Source organism: Anolis carolinensis, chromosome 4, assembly GCF_035594765.1.
Source record: "Anolis carolinensis isolate JA03-04 chromosome 4, rAnoCar3.1.pri, whole genome shotgun sequence".
NCBI lineage: Eukaryota > Metazoa > Chordata > Lepidosauria > Squamata > Dactyloidae > Anolis > Anolis carolinensis.
The window spans coordinates 165,972,042-165,996,391 of NC_085844.1; the positions used below are offsets into that span (position 1 = coordinate 165,972,042).

General features: G+C 38.7%; 1 protein-coding gene across 5 annotated transcripts in view; it reads left to right on the top strand.

Moving 5' to 3' along the window:
• The window catches only part of negr1 (neuronal growth regulator 1), a 695,685-nt gene that overhangs the window by 561,900 nt on the left and 109,435 nt on the right, over nucleotides 1-24,350 (top strand). For all 5 annotated transcript variants that reach the window (XM_062978156.1, XM_062978157.1, XM_062978155.1 and 2 more), the window contains exon 6: nucleotides 1,878-2,029. In XM_062978156.1, the coding sequence (XP_062834226.1) occupies nucleotides 1,878-2,029 (152 nt within the window). The remainder of the gene's footprint in view (nucleotides 1-1,877; nucleotides 2,030-24,350) is intronic.

Here is a 24,350-nt window from a genome sequence, read left to right on the forward strand (position 1 = left end):
ATGATAGATATGTATTTTTAGGCTGAATGCTAAGAAATATTGTACCTCTCTCTTAGATTTATTGCATGCTGCCATCATATATCAAAATTAAATGGTAATTTGTTTATATAAGCAAGAGTTCTGCTTTCAGCATGAAATATAAGCAAATCTCTGAGTAATCAAGCATAGCTAAGTATTTTCATATTTAACTATGGTTTTCCAATATCTGAACCAAGTCATATATATTTTGATAACAAATTGATTAGATAATGCTAAATGGGTTCCATTTGCTTTTCCATAACTTTCTATTTACAAGGGGTCTTGTGGCTCTCCAGATAGCTGTGTAGAATAAGTCTGCTGGGGCTTGCGGTCCAGCAACCTCTGTAAAGCCAGATAATCCCACCATTTACGTCTTTCTCACATCAACGCTTTATTGGTGAAGAAATTGATAACTAAGGTTGGCATACTGGAAAGAGCATCAACAGATTTTCAGAAGCAGTGAAATCAAGGGTACTTTATAGTTGCAAAATTATCCATTCATTTGTTTGGAAAATGGGATACCATTAACAGCAGAATACATGACCAATGTGTTTTTTCTCCTTCCACCATCGGCAAAAACACCATTAAAAACATTTGTATTGATGATTCAGTCAGTTCTTTGCATCTCCTTGGTCTGCTTGGATTTGTTTTTTTACTTTTAAAAATGCAATTAATTTTAAAGGTAATTTCATATTCTGAGAAATAGGATATAGTAACATTTTATTAAGTTTTTATGCAATCTGAATAAAACAAATATGTAATAGGGCGATTATACAGTTGTCCCATCCCATTACGCATTGCCCTCTCTTCTCACGTGCGGACTTTGCAGAAATGAATCTGCTCTCCAAGCAGTAGGCTAATTTTTCCAATACACTGAATGGTTTGACAAGTCTCTATATATACAGGAAGCTATCCACATTTGATCCCCACCCCCACCCCCAATATGAAGGGTACAAAATAATGGCAGAATCGATGGATTAGCTCACCCTCCTTGTGAGCTAATTACTTCAAATTTAATATTGGGTTTAGGTTGATACAGCTAACTCTTTCCCTAAATATCAGGACAGGTGCCAAGTAACTGCTAAAAGATAAGACATTTGCTATATTTTAAATTAAAAAACCTTAGTATGTTCTTCCTTAGGTAGTCATACCAATGAATCAGAGCTCTACACATTTTAGTCCTTTATCTGCTTCCCTGATGCCTCCAGTGCCACTTCCTACACTATTCCAGGTGGTCCCCCAACCTTTGGCTGGCTATTGCCATGATCATGACTGCTGCATAATGCAATCTACCAAAACTCATATATTGCTCCATAGTTTCCAGGAAAATCTGGTCTATTGCTGTGTTTCACTACATGTGTACAATCTAGATCAGGCTGGCTTCTGGGAGAGAGGGAAGATTGTAGGGCGGCAAGTGTCACCCTTTTTGTTTACCTGTAGCCTCCCATGATCTCCAGAGCCAGGCAAGGAACAGCCTAAGCAAGGGGTGGGTGGAAGGAGTGGGAGTAAACCTCTTACTTCTGGATAACGCCTTCCACCTGGAAACCGATGTTCTCACTGTGGGAGAACATGCAGATCAAGAATAGGTCTCTTCAGCCACCTATGGACACACCCTCAAGACACCAGAATGGAAGGACCATCATCCTCGGCCTACGAGGGATCGCTTCTGGATAAACTGCTTACTCCTGAGCAAATAACTAAAAGCTGTACTGATTCAAAATTAGGTTGTAGACTACAATACAATTTCAGTGTGGTATACTAACTGTGGTTATCCATCTACACACTAAAGTAATTTTACAAATTCAAATACCTTTGTCTGTGGCTTCTAACAGAGTATTTTCTATCTCCCTTCCTTCTAGACTGATCAATGGACAACAAGGGATTACTATTAAAAGCTTTAGTTCAAGATCATTTTTAAATTTCAACAATGTGACAGAGGAGCATTTTGGCAACTATACGTGTATCGCTGCCAACAAACTAGGCACAACCAATGCCAGCCTGCTTCTTAACCGTAAGTCAAGAAAGATAATGGAAAGTATTACTGTTGTGTGGGAGAGAGTGTTTTATACTCTGGAGAGTGTAAAATTGGTGCAGTCTGTTTGGCTTGGGATCTCTCCAGAAGAACTGTGGCTCATAAATATTTATCTGAATAATTTTCATGAGTTTTATTTAGTTGAAATTATCCAGGATGCAACTCAGTTAGTTTTATCATCATCATGGTCCAACTATGTCAACCAGAATACAGTATGATTTCAAGATCGTTGTATCTGCCATAACATGTAAAGATATGAATTTGCAGGGTGGATGTTTGTACAGTCTGGTTTGTGATTGATGTCTTCCCGGGTGTGGCCGTATCTAGGGTTATAACTTCCTCTGGCAAAGGGCTTTATTGTTGTCCTCTAACAATATCATATGCCATGGAATGATGTAGGAGGTTAGTCAAGGGGCACAGAAGTTGACCCATGACAAGTATCTTCATCAGTGCCATACATGGTAGAAATAAAAATAGTATGGAGCTTTTGTAAATGGCAATTAAATGTTTAACTTTGGAACAAAACATTTCATGGTACAGCTTTCTGGAAGGCAAATATTAGACATGTGTTCTTAAATGAACTTAATGTTCTTCCAGATGTGACCTATATCAGATAACTATCTGATGTCTCAGTTTTGTTGTTGTTGTTGTTGTTGTTGTTGTTGTTGTGTGTGTGTGTGTGTGTAGCACTTATGTCAAGGTAGTGACGCAAATACCCTTGGCTTGCACTTACTTTCCAGTGAGATCTTTTTTCAATCATTAGGCAAATAGTATATTATAATTTGCAGCACAGTTAAGGTGAACTAGTGTGTGATGTAGAATTAAATAGAAAGTATACACTAGTCTTCTGACTGGTAGACACTCAGGAAAATGATGCTTAGTTTGTTGGGTGCATTCTGAGAGCTGTGTTAGATTTCTATATCATACCATGTGCACATTTCCTTTAGAATTCAATTAACTGACAATAACCAATTCGTTGACATATTTTATCAAGTGTTACAATAAATAAAATCTGATGGGAAAATATTGCTCACCATTTTTTTAAATTAGGTTTTGATTTCTTAATTAAAATGTGCATGAATAAATAAAAAGCTGGTGATACATTAGGAACATACAACAAATAACTTAGCAGTTGGAAAAGAGTAATTAGAAAAGCTGTCAATACTTACTAAGGTTTCTGAGCCCCTGTTGGCCAACTATCATTATTCCCCTGCAGAGTTACAATTGGTATATGAGGACATCATGATTTTATCATGTTTCTGTCACAAAGCTTTGCTACAGCCCTGGAGCAACTCATTTTATGAATGTAGAAGCCAACACACCTCAGCGTTGGCAAAATTCCCACAGTCTCAGAATCCTTGCTAATTAATTACTTTTATTTGTGTTTCCTGAAAGGGATTGTAATACTGATGGAAGATTTATAAGGCAGTATCTTTTTCACAAACCTGAGATGAAGGCAATGAGGGTAATGTAACCTCAGATCTCTTCCCAATATTGAGATACTCTCATTGCGAAAATGGATATGGAAGCAGATTGTTTTCCAAGCCATAAACTAAGCAACAGTGATTTCTCTGTGGTTCTTTGTGCATGACTATGGAAATTAAGTATGTAAAATGATATAAATTTCATTATCTGAGGCAAAAATGAATTATTTTACCTTTTTCCTCCTCACTGCAATAAGGCATCAGCATTTTTTGCAGACTATTTGCATTTAGAGACTTATTCTGTGCAGATCCACACGCACATGGGTTTTTGTGTGTGCAGAACTGCATTTTCTGCATAGAAAACAAATTTCCAGCAGAAGCATGCTCTGTGTAAAGTATGACTGCTAATTTTCTGTACAAACACAATAGAATTTTCTATGCAGAAATTTTATTTTCCTTACCAAAAAATCTGGGGTTTCTTGTGCTAGATGTTTTTTCTGTGCAGGAAACTTCTTTTCTGCACAAAATTCCTATGTGTTTTTCTGTGCAGAATTACTCCCAAACTGTGTATTCTCATCATCTAGACCTCCTTATCATGGTCTCTAGGCACCTCAAATACCTACTTTTAATCCATTTGAAACTGAATATTTCTTATGTTTTGTCTTACCACATTTCGCAATATTGACTCCTCTGTGGGTTGTATACCTAATGTTTCTTTTTGAAATGGGCCGGAGGCACACATTTCTCTATGATTACCAGTTTTCATTAACTGGCATTTCTGAAAGTGGTAACAGCAAAATTGCTTTTCAGCTATAAGAAAGCTGTAGTTTTGCTAAATACTAATTCTGTATGGGAACATATTTAAAACCATTTCGAGGAAAGGTTCTAAGAAATATTTATATTCCTGTTTGAATGAAACACAACACAGCATCCCATGAAAATTAAATGTTAACTATAGATCAAATAATACACACAGCCAAAATAAAGTTGGCATCACTCTTGTCGCCATGAACATGGAATTTTAGAGCTTTCAGGTTACACCTGCTTGCCATTTATCTTGGGTAATTCCTCTGGGACTGAGCGTTTCAATAGAACTGCAAAATCTACTTGCTAGAGAAAGCAACTTTGCTGTTGTTTACATACTTGCATTCCAGCATGGTGGATCAAATTCTTGCTCACCTTGTGTTCAGCAACATCTGGTCCAACATATTAAGAAACCAACATTGTAAATTAGTTAGACAAGGATTATTTTAACATGATTAATGATGTAAATGAATTCACACACATCCAAAATGAGTCTTACTAATATATAAGGGCATATAATTACAGTCACGGTTTGCCTGCTGTTCTTCTAAGAATGACATGGGTCACTAAAGTGTAAAAATATACAAATTTCTAGTAATAAAAATGGCAGTAGCATAAGCACAGAAGATAGAGCACAAAATATTTCCTTTCATTGCAAGGAGATGGAAGAACGATAAAGAAAATTTTCAGCTTACTACTTAAGAGATGTGCTACTGTGTTAAGAGGGTAGACTTGGCCATGGTGGTCCACGCTCTGGTTACCTCAAGGATGGATTACTGTAATGCACTCTACGTGGGGCTGCCCTTGAAGACGGTCCAGAAATTGCAGTTGGTACAACGGTCGGCAGCCAGGTTACTAACTGGAGCTGCTTATAGGGAGAGGTCAACCCCCCTGTTTAAGCAGCTCCACTGGCTGCCAATTATATTCCGGGCCCAATTTAAGGTGCAGGTTATTACCTATAAAGCTCTAAACGGTTCAGGACCTGCCTATCTTTGTGACCGCATCGTCCCCTATGAACCCACCCGGTCACTGAGATCTTCCGGGGAGGCCCTCCTCTCGCTTCCGCCCTCCTCACAACTGTGTTTGGTGGGGACGAGAGAGAGGGCCTTCTCGGCCGTGGCCCCCCGACTCTGGAACTCCCTCCCCAGGGAGATTAGGTTGGCTCCCTCTCTATCTTCCTTCAGGAAACAACTGAAGACTTGGATGTTTCAGCAGGCATTCGGAGATACAGTCAATAATTAATCAGCCCCAGTGGGTTTTTAATAATCTATCCTGTATTTATTACGGTCTTACCTTTTATGTGTTTTTAATGTAATTTTTTATCCTGTATTGTTGTTTTAATTGATATATTGCATTACTGTTTTATCTGTTTTATATTGTGATTGTATTATGTTGCTTATAGTTTGTCCTTATGTTGTTTGGGCCTCTGCCCCATGTAAGCCGCCCCGAGTCCCCACGGGGAGATGGTGGCGGGGTATAAAGTTTTATTATTATTACTATTATAGAAATCAAACCTAGGTACTCACTGCTATTGCTGAAGCTAAACATACTTGTATCCAATTGATGCTTGGATGATGCATCATTGGGAACTTCAAACAAGCATGTATCTGTGAATGGAGAGATGAAGAATTCTGATTAAAGTATGCAAGTAATTTCTGAGCCCAGCACAATTAGCATTTCTCTTTTTTTGAAGGAGAGGAAGCTCTAGGTGCAAAAGATATGTTGTGAAACCATTCTTAACTTTTCTAGCTGATCATTGTACTAGGGCTATCCAGAAAGTTCAGTATATTTTGGAATTAAAAATAAACAAAGTATAGGAGAAAACATTTACCATATTCAGTTGAAAGCCAGACCCAAATACTAGTTTTCACCATAGTCCCCACTGAAATCTAGGTAGTTATCATAGCGATAAAAGTGTTTGAAAAGCCCTCCCCCCCCCCCAAGATTTCCACCTGGCTTGCATCCTGAACCAGGCTGGTTTCCCTTCGCTCAGCTGTCAAATGGTGCGCTCAGCTTTCCGATCGCTCTTTTGTTTTGCAGATGCTTGCAAGGAAGGTTTTTTGGGACAGGAAAGGTGTGCTTCTTGAAAAACCTTAAAAGAGTACCTTCTTTGCAAGCATCTGCAAAACAAAAGAGCGATCGAGAAAGAGCGATCGGAAAGCTGAGCGCACCATTTGACAGCTGAGGGAAGGGAAAACAGCCTGGTTCAGGACGCAAGCCAGGCGGAAATCTTGGGGGGGGGAGGGCTTTTCAAACACTTTTATCGCTATGATAACTACCTAGATTTCAGTGGGGACTATGATGAAAACTAGTATTTGGGTCTGGCTTTCAACTGAATATGGTAAATGTTTTCTCCTATACTTTGTTTATTTTTAATTCCAAAACATACTGAACTTTCTGGATAACCCTCGTATTATGAAGCTTGTATTATACTGCCTGGATCATTGGGTGGACAACCTGTGGTTGAATAAACAAGCCCTTACCAGCAGAAGTGGAAAAACAAAGCACCAGCACCCAGACCATCTCATGATGACAAGGATAAAATAGCAACTTTCAGAATTCTAATTATTTGTGACTAATCCTTCATCTAGTGTATTCTAAATATGGTATTTTTAGAGTTCATTGCCTGTGCTTCCAATGAGATGGCATTCTTAACCATATCAGTGGGTAATGCTGGATAGTCCCATCCTGCCATCTAGAGGCTTGTTTTAAGCATTTTTGCATTGTTTACTTAGCATTGTTTTTCAACAGAGCTTGCACAACTCTAAAATGGAGGAAATGCAGTCTTTTACTATAAGCAAAAGCGTGCATTTTATGATTCATTAAACCCATTATCCCAGGAGGACAAGCAGCATTATGGTACCTACCCAAGATAAAAGGCTCCATTTGCAAAGAAACAAAGAAAGAAGGAGTTAAGTCTTATTTAAATATGCAAACTCTGTTTCCAGATTAGCACAGTGTCAAATTAAAACAAAATAAAGCAAAAAAAAATTACTTCCCTAACAGATCGGCAGGAGACTGCCTGTGAAAACAGGGACTAACCTCAAATCTCCCTTTCAGATTGTTACTTCCTATTCAGCCACAAAGTAAGGGGGACAATATTTCTGTAAAGCAGTTAATTCTGCAAATAATAGGTGCAACTTGCTTAAACATAAAATTAAACGTCTCGGGGTATTGTGTGTTCTGGGTAGGAGAAACAATTAATTACCCTTATGATGTAGACCAGGGGTCCCCAAACTTTTTAAACAGGGGGCCAGTTCACGATCCTGTGGACCATTGGAGGGCCGGACTATAGTTGGCCACCGAGCAATAATAATTAATAATAAAATAATAATAATAATAATAATAATAATAATAATAATAATAATAATAATAAAAGAGGGTTGGAAGAGACCCCTTGGGCCATTGAGTCCAATCCCCTTCTGCCTTTGTGCACCGAAAGCACAAGCAAATCACCCCTGACAGATGGCCTCCCAGCCTCAATGTTTAATAATAATAATAAAGAGGGTTGGAAAAGACCCCTTGGGCCATTAAGTCCAGTCCCCTTCTGCCTTTGTGCACCAAAAGCACAAGCCAAGCACCCCGGACAGATGGCCTCCCAGCCTCAATGTCAATAATAATAATAATAATAATAATAATAATAATAATAATAATAATAGACCCTTGGGCCATTGAGTCCAATCCCCTTCTGCCTTTGCGCACCGAAAGCACAAGCAAAGCACCCCTGACAGATGGCTACTCAGCCTCAATGTTAATAATAATAATAATAATAATAATAATAATAATAATAATAATAATAAGGGTTGAAAGAGAAGAAGAGACCCCTTGGGTCACTTAGTCCCACCCCCTTCTGCCCTTGTGCCGTGGGGGCCGGATAAATGGCTTCGATGGGCCGCATCCGGCCCCCGGGCCTTAGTTTGGGGACCCCTGATGTAGACTGTACTTGGGTGTTAAGTTTCTGATTCTCCTGCAGATAACAGGTCCATCACATGTTTTCATTCAAAAGATTGAAAGCATTTTGACAGATTCAAACACTGCCTAACTTCAGCTCAAGGCACCAGATGAGCCCTCATTAGGAATGACATTCTAGTTTTGTATGGATTCATGTTTCATCTTTCTCCTCTGCTGTAGGAGAGTCATACATTAACCCTTTGGGATGTTTCTTCAGCGGGACGTTGTTCTAAGCAAAGGAAGGTAGAAGGGACTGATTGGCAAGGAAATAATAAATAAACTGGAGCCTACAGGCATGTAGCGGGGAGGGGGGCTTGAGGGGCTTCAGCCCCCCCCCCCCAAAATTCTCAGGATGGTCCGCGAGAAGGCCTTACATTTATTATTTAAACTGTTATGTTTATTCGTATCATGATCTGATCACCATGCTCAATATATCCCATATGCATGGGGGTATTGGGATAACGATACAAAAGGTTTGCTAGGCTAGATCCTCTCTCATCCAGACTCACCCCCCCCCCCGAACCAAAATCCCACCCCACCCCCCATCAAAATCCTGACTATGGGTCTGACTGTAGGTAAAGGTAAAGGTTTTCCCCTGACATTAAGTCTAGTCACGTCTGACTCTGGGGTTGGTGCTCATCTCCATTTCTTAGCCGAAGAGACAGCATTGTCCGTAGACACCTCCAAGGTCATGTGGCTGCCATAACTGAATGGAGCATCATTAACAATAAACTGTATCTAACCCCTCAATACATATTCTCCAACATTATACAGATTAAAATAGGACATGTATGGCCATGAAATCCAGAGGTTTGTTAAGAACACACAAGGTGCAGGGTTTGGGTTCTGCTTGAGGTACTGGAAAGGGAAAGAATGTGCTCCTATTCTCCTGTATCCACATGCCCCCCTGAGTTAAGTGAGTGCAAACTATTTTTGCATTTTGAACTTGGTATGCAGCAACCAAAGTAAGTTGAGGGCAAAGGGGGAAACTGGGAGAGGAAAGAGAAGCTGGGATATTTTAAAATCAGCACCAAAAGCATAGCAGATGATTAATCAAGAATTTTCCTGCCGAATTGGGACAGTTGGAGAGTGACTGCAGGAAGCAGGCCTTGTTGACTGGCTATAGAAGCGAGATGAACCTATAACTGATTATCTGGAATAATCAACAAAAGAGTGTCAACAGTATAGACAAGGAGGTTTATTGGAGAAATACATTAAATGGAGAGAAAATATGGTCTGCTACTACTAGCTATATGACTGACATGACAAGCGGAAGAGCTATTTGGGAGGAATTGAAGTCAAGAAATAGAGTATAAGTGAAGAATGATCAGAATGGGCATGGTAAAATGGCAAGCCTGCTTGTTTTAGTTTCTGCTTCCCTTTAGAAATACATAAATATTAAAGTATGTCTTTAATTTGAACAGGATTGTCAGTTCCCAGCTAGTTCTGATTTTATTCCAGTGAGAACCCTTACAAGGAATGGTAGTCTTGTTTTACATTTACAGCATTTGCAAAAGGATTAAAATAAATTCTTTACCCTGCTGCTTCTTCACCATAATAGTAGAGATCAGTAGCAGTTGGATAGCTTATATTCTGTCCCTGATATAAAGAAAAGAAATATCAACAAGTATTAGCATTTATACCATTATATTTATCACTCACCTTTTAAACTTTATGTGGTAGGGGGGTAGTAGTTTAGAATTAGTGTTAAAGGCTAATTACAGACCAGGGAAACTATGCCCATTGAAATAAATAGGTTATTAGATATGACATAAGGTTCTATTAATTTTGAAATTAATAAATTTGGATCCAACCTGCCAAATTTAGATAACACTGTAAATCATTACCGTCAGTAAGTTCTTCAGACACACAAACTTGGTTTTAATGTATTTTTTTCTGTGTACATTCGGGTTTTTTTGTTTTGTTTCTTGTACTGTTTATTTAGGGTAAAGGGGTTATTTTTAGGCTGTAGTATTGTCTGAATATTAAATTATCAACCATACAGTTTAAAAAGATGGAAACAACTCCCTTAGCCTGATTTGATATCACTATATCTCTGCAGCCATGAGTCACTCATGAATGAAACTCTTTCCACTTGAAAAGATGGGCCATAGAGTTTCAAAGGATGGCTGCTTGATGCCTCTTCCAAAATGCTGTTGAAATGCACCACTGCACAACAATTATGGATTCTGTTTTGCTAGACTGCACCTTATGTTGTGGGGTTGCCATCTTGTGAATGACTGTGGCTCGGGACTACTTGTGCACTTGGAGAGGCATCTAACAGTAATCATTTGAAACTGCACTACCAACTCTTTCAAGTGGTAGGAATTTCATTCGTGGGCAGTTTGTAGTTACAAAGATAGCGATTTCAAATCAGGTCCATCTTTTTGAAACACCTGTGCTTCAAAGAAACTCAGCAGCATGTTCTGTCATTGCAGAATGCTTGAATGTCATTAAGCAGCTGTCACAGATATGTTTTAGTGCTGGATTAAGTGATCTGTTTGTATACCAATAATATGTTTTGAGTTCTTTGGGAATGAAAGGTGCAATAGAAATGTTAAGATATGGTAATAATGATGGTGAAATGTAAATACCATGTTATCTTGAACATCTGTTTTAGTGTCAAATGAAGGAAATAGATAGCAATGTCTTTATGTCAAGAAGCTGTATGCTCTAAATTTTACTTGAGTAGAAAAACTTTTTCAGATCTTTTTTTATTTTGTGTGAACATACAATTGGATTGCAAGAACAGAGGGAAAGGAAAGTAGGTGGAACCAACATTCTCAGGATGGAGAATAAAGAAATAAAGCACAATGTAGGTTCCTTGTTCCAGCTGCTTCTTTATAACATTTAAAGTGTCATGTCCCACAGTTGAAGATGGTTGGTACAGTGGCATCCTTAGCTGTGGTGTGGTTAGTATATATAATGCCTGGCATTCTGGCGATGATTAAATAGTATCATGCTTAGCCGTTTGGTGATGGGTAGTATCTTCTGTGAAAAGTATGGAAGGGGTTAATCTCCCTCCTGGTTCTAAAGGTCAGAGTAATTTGTTTGTGAGAACTCACAGGCAGCAGAGATCCAGGAGGAGGCCTGCAGAGATAGGATGCAGCTGTGATCAGTTGCATAAAAAGAGCCTGGCTAGAGACTGCTCTTTGGGTAAAAAGTATCTGTTATACTTGGGCATGGATGTTGGTATTTTTCCCCTAGGTTGGTGTATGGTGTTATCCTGACCTGTATCCTGAACTCTGGTGCTGTACCTTGCTAAACCTTGAATCTTGGTGATAATCTTATTGTAGACTATGTTGCTCCTGTATGTTATTGTGGACCTTAATGAATCCCTGGCTGTACTGACTCTTGACTATGAATTTTGGATCTCCTTTGAACTCTGGATTATCTGATTGACCTTTGGGGCTATGACTATGCTTTGTACTCTTGAACCTTGGAACATTATTCAGTGTCTGACTCTTGAAGTGCAACCTTGACTACTGTTTCTTCTTAATTCTGAACTGATGTTTGTAGTACTCTCCAAATTAAGAAGACTTTGCTTTGTACTGCTTCTGTGTGCTATCTTTGTTTTGACTCAATCTTTGAAACAGCCAAATGTTTAAGTAAAATAATTTTGACATAAGCTGTGTGTTGTTTTGGTTAACCGTTGCCTGCTTACTGGCAGAGTCCTGATTCCTGACAGCATACTTTTCTCCCTCATGGAACCAAACAAACCCAGCTATGCTGTGTGTGTGTGTGTGTGTGTGTGTGGACTGGCATGGAAGACAAATGTCTTTGTGGAGTCCTTCTGAAGTGAAAGGGATAAGAGTAATTTAAGTTTTGCAGGCACTGACAGCCATGGCCAAAGATTGCTTAAGCTTAAGTGGTGATAAGGGGAACTCAATGTCAAAAATAGAGCAGCGTGAGGCCACACCTATGTTTCAGTGGTTTAAAAGGGAAGCTCCACTGTTAACTTTTGGAACTTGGCCTGAGTCAGAGAAACGTGCTCCTGTTTGTGCTGTCTCCTGCACCAGGGAAACCAACTTCACTTCTGCCCCTTGCACCTGAGAAACCCAACTAATCTGCAGCTAACTCTGGACCCCAGAGAGGAGCCTCAGTCTTGTCTCCTGAGCCATGTAAATTTGGGTTAACTAAGCTCCAGGAATTTGTAAAGACTGGCCTTAGTTGTCCTCCAGTGTCTTTGAATTCTTTTATGAATAATTTTCTTAAGCAGCAAAGCCCTACTACTATTGTACTGGCAGAAAAAACACTTGGGGAGTTGGTACATCAGATGACCTTGAGTTTCATGTGCACTGCTCTTCTGTATTCTGCAGACTGGAACTCATTTTTCACTCCAGCTTCCTCTGCAATTCAAGAAATCTTGCTCTGCAATAAATTCAGACCCAATCTCCAAATCCTCAGTTATGCCAACCTGTGGTGGTTGGGGATCCTTGGAAAATGCCTGCTGACTTGCTGAAATTTCCTGTTTCTGTGAAGATTCAGAAGGTCAAACCTGTTGATTCCTTGGGAGTTTTGAATCAGGACATGTTGCCAGTATAGTATCAGCCAGCTCCTCTTGTGGCTGAAAGTGTTGGAAAAGACATTGTTAAGCCTAGGTCATGTATGGAAACTCACCACCTTATTTCTGTTGGTGATGGTGAACCCTCTCATCTTACCTTGTTGCCTGTGGCCCGAAAGTGGGCTGTACCTTTGGACCTGGGCAAATCAGTTGCTGTGGAGTGTCAGCAACATTCTTGGTATCCTACAATTGCCATGACTTCCCCTGAGGGCCCAAGATCTGCTGTGATGCCAGAATTGCACATTTCTCTGGATGGTAATCCAGAGACCATGTCAGGGAAGAGTGCTTCGGATGAATCAGGATCTCAGCATGCCCATGCTGCATCAGAGAAAGGGCCAGCTGTACAAGCAAGAAAAGAGATGTAGGGGATCTCTCTGCCTGTGAAAGTACTGCCTACACATGAGGACATTCAGTCAATGGCTGATGTTGATTTTAAAAGTGGGGGCTTTCTTAAAGGAAGTGGAATACAAATCAACATGGACATTTGTAAAGCAGACAATGTTGAGGACCAAGAGTTTGTAGGTGAGACTCCAGATTCTAGTGAGCCAAAGTCAGCCCCAGTTTCATGTAAATCTGTGCCAGAAGAGAGATTTCAAGGGTCAGAGAAAGTAAAAACCTCTATCCAAAGAGAGTGGCTGGGCTCAACCACTTAAGTGTTTTACTGGGGGTTGAATCCCTTTTCTAAACCCACGGTACAAGGTGATTTGTCAGGTTTATCATCTTCCATAGATCAGATGCAGAGACCAGCTTCGTGCATCAATGCTTGCTGCTAACAGAGGAAGATCAAGATGTAGACATCCTGGGAAGTGAGGAAGATCTTCATCTGTTGGACAATGTACTGGGCCCAGTTTACAGACTTCTGTGTGAAAGGGCCATTCTCTAAGGTCACGGTTGTGTGGCTGTTCAAGAATACTATCCTTCAGAAGGGACTCATGTTCACACAAGTCACCAAGACGGCTGATTTAATTCCAGGCCTTTTTTTGCAACAGGTTCACTGCTGTTCTTGGATTCCATGTAGAAGAGGCAGACCTACAATCTGAACATTTCCCATGAAACAAAGGTCAAGCTTTTTTCCAGGAAGGGGAAAGTATTGGCTTCCTGCTGGGCAGAGTAGCTCTATGGTTTCCCTTGCAAATATCATCTCTGGGTTTTCTTCAGAGGAGGTCATTGTGATTCTTTAGTCTGAACTCAAGGATCATGGGGATGTATTTGGTTGGGGTCTTCACCTGGATCTAAGGACAGATTGCAGGAGGTTCCTGGACACCGTCAGTTTGGTGCTGTGCCAAAGGTGAAGAAATGTTTGTAAGAAACAGCACTATGACTTTGAGGTGTAAAGCTGCCATCCAGGAGATGAGAAAATGTTGTGTCCGGTATCCAAGCGGCAGGACTGTCTTTTGTTCAGGGCTTGAGTCAGAAGAAAAAGAGGAACAGAAGCCAGTACTGGCTCCCAAGGAATTCTCCACCCCATGATCCTGACTGCTGGGGAGCACAGCCCTTTTTGCTGTTTGTTAAGACAATATTGTTGTTAGGCATCGGTTATAAATTAATCTATGGGGTAGTCTTGCTATAGTGAGTAAAATCTTAACCTTGTCTTCAGTGCAAATGGGGTTGGTGTCTGGAGCAGTTTGTGATCCTCAGAGCTGCTGTAGAAGGTCCACCTCAGGAGGGGGAGCTTTGGAGTGATCTAGTGTCATGTCCCGCAGTTGAGGATTGTTGGTATTGTGACATGACTAACATTTGGTGGTGGTTAGTATATATAGTTCCTGGCAGTCTGGTGATAGATAGAAATAGAAATACCTATGCATATACAACTATGTATCATTTTGCATAAAATCCAGTACATACAGTTTTGAAACCTGTGGACCAAATTACATGGTTAACACTGTATAAATAATGTATCTTTGTGATGATATGTGTTAACCATGTTGGTAATGACCTAGTTAATGTTTCTCTTGACTATTTTATCTATGCAATGGTTCATGGTGGTAAACCAGATTTAGACTTGAGATTATGAGACTATATACATTGAAATGGCTACTTTGAACTGTATTGAAACAGCCACAGACTGAACACTGAGAACCTTATGCATCATTTAAGTACACACAGATGTCAGTCAGTGCAAACCCACATGCAAGAGGCAAGGACAGGTTAATTCCATCCCATTATAAATGGACATGCTGGTTCTCCTCCTGTTACTTTTAGTAATGGCCTGGATGACACATCCACCACCTATTTATTTGTTGAAAACACTGAACAGAAAAAGGAAGCCCTGCTTTGAGAGTCCCAACTCTTCCTCTGAACATCAAAACAAATAAAGCATACTGTCATCCCCATAACTGTAGCAACAATATATGGTGTAAATCACTGTAATTCTGGGAAGTTTTAGAAGCTTCTGTTTGCTTCAAAATATTGACAAGACTTCCGTGATATTTTTTACATGTGCTGTCACCAGGTCTCCTGGGTGTTCCATTATGACCTCTTTACTTTGATGTATTTATTTTCTTAAAGGGTGGGGTGAGTGCATATCCATCACTAAAAATGCTCCAAAGTTGACTTTTACAGGGTCATTATATTTTGAGCATTTGAAATGTTCACATTGCATCACAAATTTAATGGAAATGTTCTCGGTATTTTATTGGTTTGTGTGGTCATTAAATGTTAGGACCATCTCTTTATTGACTGATACATTGTAATTAATGTGTGGCTCTATCACAGATTTCCCGAGGTTTTAACCCAGTAGTACCACTGAGCGAACTCTTTTGTCATCGGTACAGAAGAAATGTGCTCTCCAAGGAAATTTAGTTTATGTTCATGTTTCACTCTCATGTCAACCAACAGCCTACAAAAGAACCACCAGCATTCATTCCTGGTTATACTCATGTCACAAAATGCTAGCTCTGGAAAAAATGCTTATGATAATATTGAGCTGCATGTTTTCTTACAGCTTTCTTTGTTTGGAGTACCAAAATATCATTGTAAAATGGTTTTTATTTTGAATCAAATGCAAAGTACTGTATGTAGATGGACTGATATCGAGACAACTCTAAAACAGTCAAAAATTGTTTTTCAGATTTGGATTTAGCACAACATTGCTTCTTTTTTAATTGTAGTAGAATCTATGGAGAATGTTTGGGACAGTCACTATATTATGGATGATAGGCAAATACAAATCATAGACTCATAGAGTTGGAAGAGACCATATAGGCCATCCAGCACAGTCAAAGAACTGCAAACAGATAGCCACTGTTTAAAAGCCTTCAAAGAAGGAGCCTCTTACAGTCAGAAAGTTCTTCCTAATATTCAAGTGGAATCTCCTTTCCTGTAACTTGAACCCAATGTTCTGAGTTCTAGTTTCCAGGGCAGCAGGGAACAAACCTGCTCCTCCTTCTTTATGACATCCTTTTACATATTTATACATGGCGATCATATCTCCTCTCAACCTTCTCTTCTGCAGGCTAAACATCCCCAGCTCTTTAAGCTGCGCCTCTTAGGACATGGTCTCCTCTCCAGACCTTTGATCATTTTAGTTGCACTCCTCTGGACACCTTCCAGCTTGTCAATCCCTCTTTTAAATTATGGTTGGACACAGTATTCAAGTTGAGGTTTAATCAAAGCAGAATAGAGGTGCACCATTACTCTCCTTGATCTAGACACAATGCTTCTTTTGATGCAACTCAAAATCCCATAGGCTTTTTTAGCTGCTCTGTCACATTGTTGGCTCATGTTCAACTTGTGGTCTACTAAGAATCCAAGATCTTTTTTCACATGTACTGTTGTTGAGACAGGCAGTATCTGTGCATTTTATTTTATTTTTTTTCTGCCTAAGTGTAGTATCCTACATTTCTACTTGTTGGAATTCACTTTGTTAGTTTTGGCCCAGCTCTCTAATCTGTTAAGTGTCACAGATAGTTTTAAACAAAACAAAACAAAAACAGAGCTCCCTCTTCTTGCTTCTTTCCGTATTTTAGAGTGCTAGTATTATTGATCCATATTTCAGATAAGAGACTGAGGCGGAAAGACTGTGCTTTGGTTATGTTCACACACTAAATTCATAGTTAAACTGAAATTTCAGCAAGGAACATCCTAGCTCACAAACTAGGGTTCAGTTGCAGCTTGTAGTTAAAATAATTGATATTGGCATCAGTGGGCATTTGAGATGAATTTACAGTTGAGGCTTTAATTGTCTTTGAGAATATTTTCATGTTCTAATTTCTAAGGTTAGCCAAGGATGTTTTAATCATAATAATGATGTACCAGTAAGTGGCGGCTTTCTCAATTAGAGCTGAATTGACATGAGCATAAGGTACTTCTCCATGTTTTCTTTTCCTTGTGAAAAGTTGTAACTCTTTCAGTTAATATTTTATGGGAACAGAAAGAGGCATCAACCTCAATTATGGGAACAGGAAGTAGCACATTTAGACGTTGTCCACTGTCAGAATTGTCTGTGTGATTTGGTTGCTAGGAAGAAAGACAGATAATGAGAGAAATGTCACCAAAATTCCAGTAATGTGGAACTGTGAAGAGATTAATTTTGGAGTACTATCTCTTAGCCTCAGAGATAGGAAAAGGCAAGCCGTTTCTGAACAAATCTTTTCATGAAAACCCTGTAATAAACTCTCCTTAGAATCAGCATAAGTTGGAACACCTTGCAGGCTCAAACAACTATGTTTTTGCACTAATGATTCTGATGGTCCTAGCCACAAGAGTTCATAAACATGATTCATGGTGTAGTGTAGAACTCCTTAGCAACAAGTCGCATGGAGTTCAATGGGATTTCTTCTAGGTAAATGAACATAGGGGCCTATCTACACCGCCATATAATGCAGCTTGAAATGGCATTATATGGTCAGTGTAGACCAGTGGTTCTCAACCTGTGGGTCCCCAGGTGTTTTGACCTACAACTCCCAAAAATCCCAGCCACTTTACCAGCTGTTAGGATTTGTGGGAGTTGAAGGCCAAAACATCTGGGGACCCATAGGTTGAGAACCACTGGTATAGACTCATATAATGCCATTCAATGCAATTAACCTGCATTATGAGTCTATACTGTCTGTATAATGCCATTTCAAACTGCATTATATGGCAGTGTAGATGAAGTCTAGGATGACAGCTTTATTTCATTAAAAGTGAAAAAAGGTTGTCCTTCAGGAAGTAGAAAACATTGGCAATTATTAATCTCAGCACTTAATTATGTAAGGAGAAAACGTGATATTTAAAAATATGTCGTTCCTTTAAGGTTTAGCTCCCTAATTTAGAAGGCTTTTTAAAAGATTCAAGAAAATGTTTGCCTACTTACCATGTTATCACATTAAACCAACAAGCATAAACCCCATGGGAGTCTTGAATGCTTTTGACAGTATTTCCGTAATAACTAGGGATATGTAACTGCCTGTTGTTTCAGAGTGAAATACAAACCGGTACGTACTAGAAATAAATGCTAACAAGTGCATTTACACTTGAGACATTTAGAGGTAGAGACATATAATTTTTCTCTCTTTGATAATATGACTCTTTTAAAGAAGATTCTGAATGTATTTTAAAATATTTTTTCCATGGAAACATTTGAAGAGTATGTGCTGGCATTACCAAGGCAATAAAGAAATATAAATTCAATTATCTCATATATATATATATATATATATATATACACACACACACATACACTAGCTGTGCCCAGCCACGTGTTGCTGTGGCGAAGTATGGTGGTATGGGAAATAAAGTAATGAGGAATTGGTGGTAATTAAGGTAAAGGGTCAAGGTTTTTCCCTGATGTTAAGTCCAGTCGTGTCTGACTGTGGGGGTTGGTGCTCATCTCCATTTCTAAGCTGAAGAGCTGGTGTTGTCCATAGACTCCTCCAAGGTCATGTGGCCGGCATGACTGTATGGAGCGCCGTTAACTTCCCGCCGGAGCAGTACCTATTCATCTATTCTCATTTGCATATTTTCGAACTTCTAGGTTGCAGGAGCTGGGGCTAACAGTGGGGGCTCTCTCACTGTTCCCCCAATTCAAACCTGTGGCCTTTCGGTCCAGAGGTTCAGCAGCTCAGTGCTTTAACATGCTGCACAATTGGGATATTATTTCCTAAAGGTTGTGAATATACAATATTTCTGATTTTTTCTTTGTCTGTTGGAGGCAAGTATGAATGCTGCAATTAGGGGAAATGATTAGCATGTAATGGCCTTGCAGCTTTAAAGCCTGGCTGAGTGAATTTTTTGTTGGGAGGTGTTAGCTGGCCCTGATTGTTTCCTATCTGGAATTCCCTTGTTTTCAGAGTGGTGTTGTTTGCGATATTTTATGTGTTTCTACTGTCTGTGGCCCTCAGAAAACAGGATTTACCAGACTTTGGTGGTGGGAATACTTTGTTGGGAGGTGTTAGCTGGCCCTGATTGTTTCCTGTGTGGAATTCCCCTGTTTCCAGAGTGTTGTTCTTTATTTAGTGTTCTGATTTAAGAGATTGTATTGTTCTGCTTTATTATACCACAGTAATTGTTATATATTCAGATTTTAGTGTTTTTGAATACTTGGAGCCAGATTGTATTCATTTTCACAGTTCACAGCAACACAATAATAATAATAATAATAATAATAATAATAATAATAATAATAGTAATAATAATGACTTTGGTAATACACACTGCTTCACTCCCTTCTCAGCTTCCTTTTCTGGAAGAATCATTTCTTGGGAGATGTTAGCTGGCCCTGATTGTTTCCTTTGTGGAATTTCCAAATTCACTGCTTTCAGAGTGTTGTTCTTTATTTACTGTCCTGGTTTTAGAGATTATATTGTTCTGTATTATTCTATCACAGTAATTATTTCATATTACAGTAGAATGTCACTTATCCAACAATCGCTTATCCAATGTTTTGGATTATCCAACGCAGTCTGCTTTTTATTTATTTATTTATTTATTTATTTACAACATTTATATTCCGCCCTTCTCACCCCGAAGGGGACTCAGGGCGGATCACATTACACATATTAGGCAAACATTCAATGCCTACTTTTTCTGTCAAATTTATTGTATAACATGATGTTTTGGTGCTTAATTTGTATAATGATGACCTAATTTGATATTTAATCGGCTTTTCCTGAATCCCTTCTTATTATCCAACATATTCACTTATCCAACGTTCTTCCGGCCTGTTTATGTTGGATAAGTGAGACTCTACTGTATATTGATAATGTTATATTATCTGCTTAGAACTGGATTATATGAGGCCCCTTCTATACAGCTGGATAAAATGCACACTGAAGTGGATTATATGGTAGTGTGGAGTCAAGATAATCCAGTTCAAAGCAGATAATATAAGATTCTAAATGGAATCTGTGTAGAAGGGCCTTGAGTCTACACTGCCATATAATCCAGTTAAAATCTGATAATCTGTGGAAGAGGTCTAAGTGAGGCCTAACTGTGCCTGTCCCCTGGGCTGAGTAGGTTGCTAGGAGACCAAGTGGGTGGAGCTAACTGGCAGCAATTGGATAAAAACTATTATTCCTCTCTCTGTAATTAGGACTTTATTTTTCTTTTCTTTTTGTTGTATCAACCTAGAGCCGTGGATGATGGGTTGTGTTGTCAAATTTTGAGGTTGGGGGGCCTGTAGTTTTGTTGTTTTATCTGCTGCCCGGATTCCATCACTCTTTTATATATATAGATGTAGGTGAGTCTGTGTGTGGATGTGTCTGGGTTGAGCAACTGTCATTCAGAATTCCAAAATCTGAAATACTCAGAAATTCTGAATTGTCCACATGGTTGGCTAAAAGAGCAACACCTTTTCTTTCTGATGGTTCAATGCACACAAATGTTTCATACACAACATTATTGAAAATATAAAATTACCTTCATATGAAACATAAGTGATGTTTTAGACTTGGATCTTATCATCAAAATATTCAATTATGTACCTCTATGCAAATGTAGGCATTCCAAAATGCAAATAAAATCTAAAATTCAAAGTGCTGGTCTTGACCTATAAAGCCCTAAACGGTTCTGGCCCAATCTACTTGTCTGAACATATCTCCTATGAGCCAGCAAGATCCCTAAGATAATCTGGTGAGGGCCTGCTCTCAGTCCCACCTGCCTCGCAAGCGCAGCTGGTGGGAATGAGGGACAGGGCCTTCTCAGTGGTGGCTCCCCTGCTGTGGAACACCCTCCCCAGAGATATTCGACAAGCCCCAACCCTTCTGGGCTTCAGAGAAGCTGTAAAAACATGGTTATGTGCTCAGGCTTTTAATGAATAAATGGCAAAGTCTACATGGTCCGATTTAAGGCTAAAGCATGAGGTTTCTGGACGAATTGATCTAATTACATGTTTTAAATTTTATATTGTATTTTAATAGTTTTTTAATTGATTGTATGTACTGTTTTTTATTTATAACTATGTTGTAGTCATTGAATTTTGCCAATTGTTGTAAGCTGCCCTGACTCCCTTCGGGCGGGGTATAAATGCTGGAAATAAATAAAAAATAAAATAAACTATGTAAGTTAAATAGGGAGAAAAAAACCCTTGGGACCTAAGAGGAGGTCCCCACAAAGGCCTGTGGTTCCTGGGATTTCTTCCCCCGCCGTCCTCAAGGGTCTTTTCTGTTTTGGAACAAGATGAATGGTGGACAGGGACATCCGGCGGACTTTTTTTAAAAAATCACTCCATTGTGTGCTGAATTGTATATGCAAATATTTTAATATAAATATAAGCAGAATCGCATGTGCACATATGAGGTTCTGCACATAATAGTGAATTTTTTTAAAAAATCCACCAAATGTCTCCTTTCCCCTAATTGTTTGTTCAAGCTCTGTTCAATATTATACAGTTTAAAATAAAGAGTTTCAGATAGTTCTAATTGCTCTCCATTTGTGCTTCCTTTAAATCAGCTGTGTGTCCATTTCACAGCCCAGTCAGTTGATCAACTGTTTTGGGCTTTTTAAAAGCAGACATAGGCTGGAGCAGTCTCAACCGGGGGGAGGGAAGGAAATCATGTTTTTGGTGAGTGCAGGGATATACAGTGATGCGAATATGAACATTTTTGGCTGGAATTGGGATAAAGGGAGAACTTTTTATCCCGGCTTATTGGCCATTGCAGTGAATCAGTGCACATTTAGCACTAACGTGGTATAGCTACCCCCTTTTTAACACAGAAAATCCTGTGTTTTAGGTACTGTGTAGATACTGTGTAGATACTCTCAATGAATAATCTCATCATTCAACATGCCCTGAGAGTTTTTTTAAGTGCTAGCATTACATCAATAACTTAGCTAAACTGACGAGCTCATCACATTGGGGTTTAAATGGCCCCTTTCACCTCTTTTGTGAGAATATATGATTTAGCAGGAGTCTTTGAAACCTTTTGGTGAAGTGTAGTCCTTTTTAGTTTCTGGGATGCCTTTAATGCATAAGGTTAAAATCATTTGCATTAAAATACGTATTCCCATGCAGAGAAGCCATGTGTAGTTTTTCTCTGTGTAGGAAATCATTATTTTATGCCCCAAATTATATTTTGTGCACAGAAACACCATGTGCATTCCTACACAAATGAATTTTGCTTCCCAAAGCCCTGGAGGGTCTCACACCTGACCTCTTGGCAGTGAGGCATTTCTCACCACTTGAATCCACATAGTTAGCCCTCCCTGATAGATCTTATTGGCAGGGGATATGTTTCCATGTAATTGGTGGGCGTGTTTTTCATCCGTTGCTGTGAATCAGTGCAAATTTACTTCTACCGTGTTTCCCCTAAAATAAGATCTCCCCAAAAAATAAGACCTAGTAGGGGTTTGGGGGGATTGCCAAATATAAAGCCTCCCCTGAAAGTAAGACCTAGCAACTGAGGCTGCAGCAGAGTTCCATTGGGAAGCATGGCTGCAGGGCAGAAGCAGCACTAACACACACCGGAGGGAGGGAGAGAAAGTGCTTGCTTTCTGTGTCTCCCTCCCTGCCTGGCCTTGCCTTGCCTGTCCCCCGGCTTGAAGAACCTTCTGTGGCTGCTGCTGCGCTGCCGTTTCTTCCTTCGGAGACAAGGCTCCATCCTGGCCATGCTCCCTTTGCCCCCAAGGCTTCTGATTGGCTCTTGGAGCCAGGGCAAGGGAGGGTGGGAGGGAAGGAAGAGGGCTTGAACACTGTCCTGCTCTTTCTGCTTCTTAAAGGTACAGGACGCATTGGGATTCTCCTCTCATCCTTATTCCTATCCTATGCCATGAAACATTATTTTATACTATTATTCTATTACCATATTATTATCATCATATTCTGTTACTATTATTATATCCCATTATTATATTATCCTATTAATATATTTTATATCATTATATTATATTTTTCTATTATTATATCATTATATTATTATTCTATTATTATTCTATTATATTTTCATATTATTATATTATTATTCTGTTATTATTATATTCCATTTTATATTATCCTATTAATATATTTTATATCATTATATTCTATACTATTATTCTATTATATTATCATATTATTATTTTATTATTATTAGCATATTCTGTTTTTATTATTATATTCCATTTTATATTATCCTATTAATATATTTTATATCATTCTATTCCATTCTATTATTCTATTATATTATCCTATTATAATATTATTATGCTATTCTGTTATTATATCCCATTATTATATTATCCTATTAATACCATATTATCATATTCTGTTATTATTATATCCTCTTACTATATTATCTCATTAATATATTGTATATTATTATATTATTATTATACTATATTATTATTATAGTATATTATATTATTCATCATTCATGGCTACATTGAAACTAGAATAGAGAGAAATCAGTGTGGAAACCTTGTGAAACCTAAACTGCAAGAGGTACCATAGATTGTTGTACATGTAAATAATGGTAGTAACAAGAAATTCTTGATAGGATTCATAGTTTGTCTGGTTATGCTGGTTTGTGATGACAACTACTTTATAGTATATAATAAATGTTCATTTTGTTGTTCAACAATAAATATGAATTCTTCTTCGTGGAAAAATAAGACATCCCCTGAAAATAAGACCTAGTGCATCTTTGGGAGCAAAAATTAATATAAGACCCTGTCTTATTTTCGGGGAAACAGGGTAGTGTCATTTAGCCTCCCTCCCTTTTAACCTGGTAACTTCCACATTTTATGCCTGTGTAGAAGGGCCCTGAGGATCACTGAAGCCAAAAGACTAATAATCTTGGGGGATGCACTCTTACTTGGTTTTATTTAAATTTTGAGATTGGAATTGCATCTTTTTTGTCTGGCTTAATGTTGCATAGCCAGTATAACAGTGAGTCTTTGCTGATTTCTGTGAAAATGGAAATATTAATACTTAGCTGCATTCCTTTAGTAAAGTAAGGTAAAAATAAATAAAGGAAATGGAAAATGGCTGCCAATTGATAATGCTTGCATGAACAATACTAACATGTTCCATTTTTCCATAATAAAAATACTTGATTCTATACATTATTACTGAAAGCGCTGCTGTCCCTGCTGTGATACTGAACATGTATTTTCCCCCTAGTTTTGAACTAAATAATAACATTTTACAGGAAAATGAATC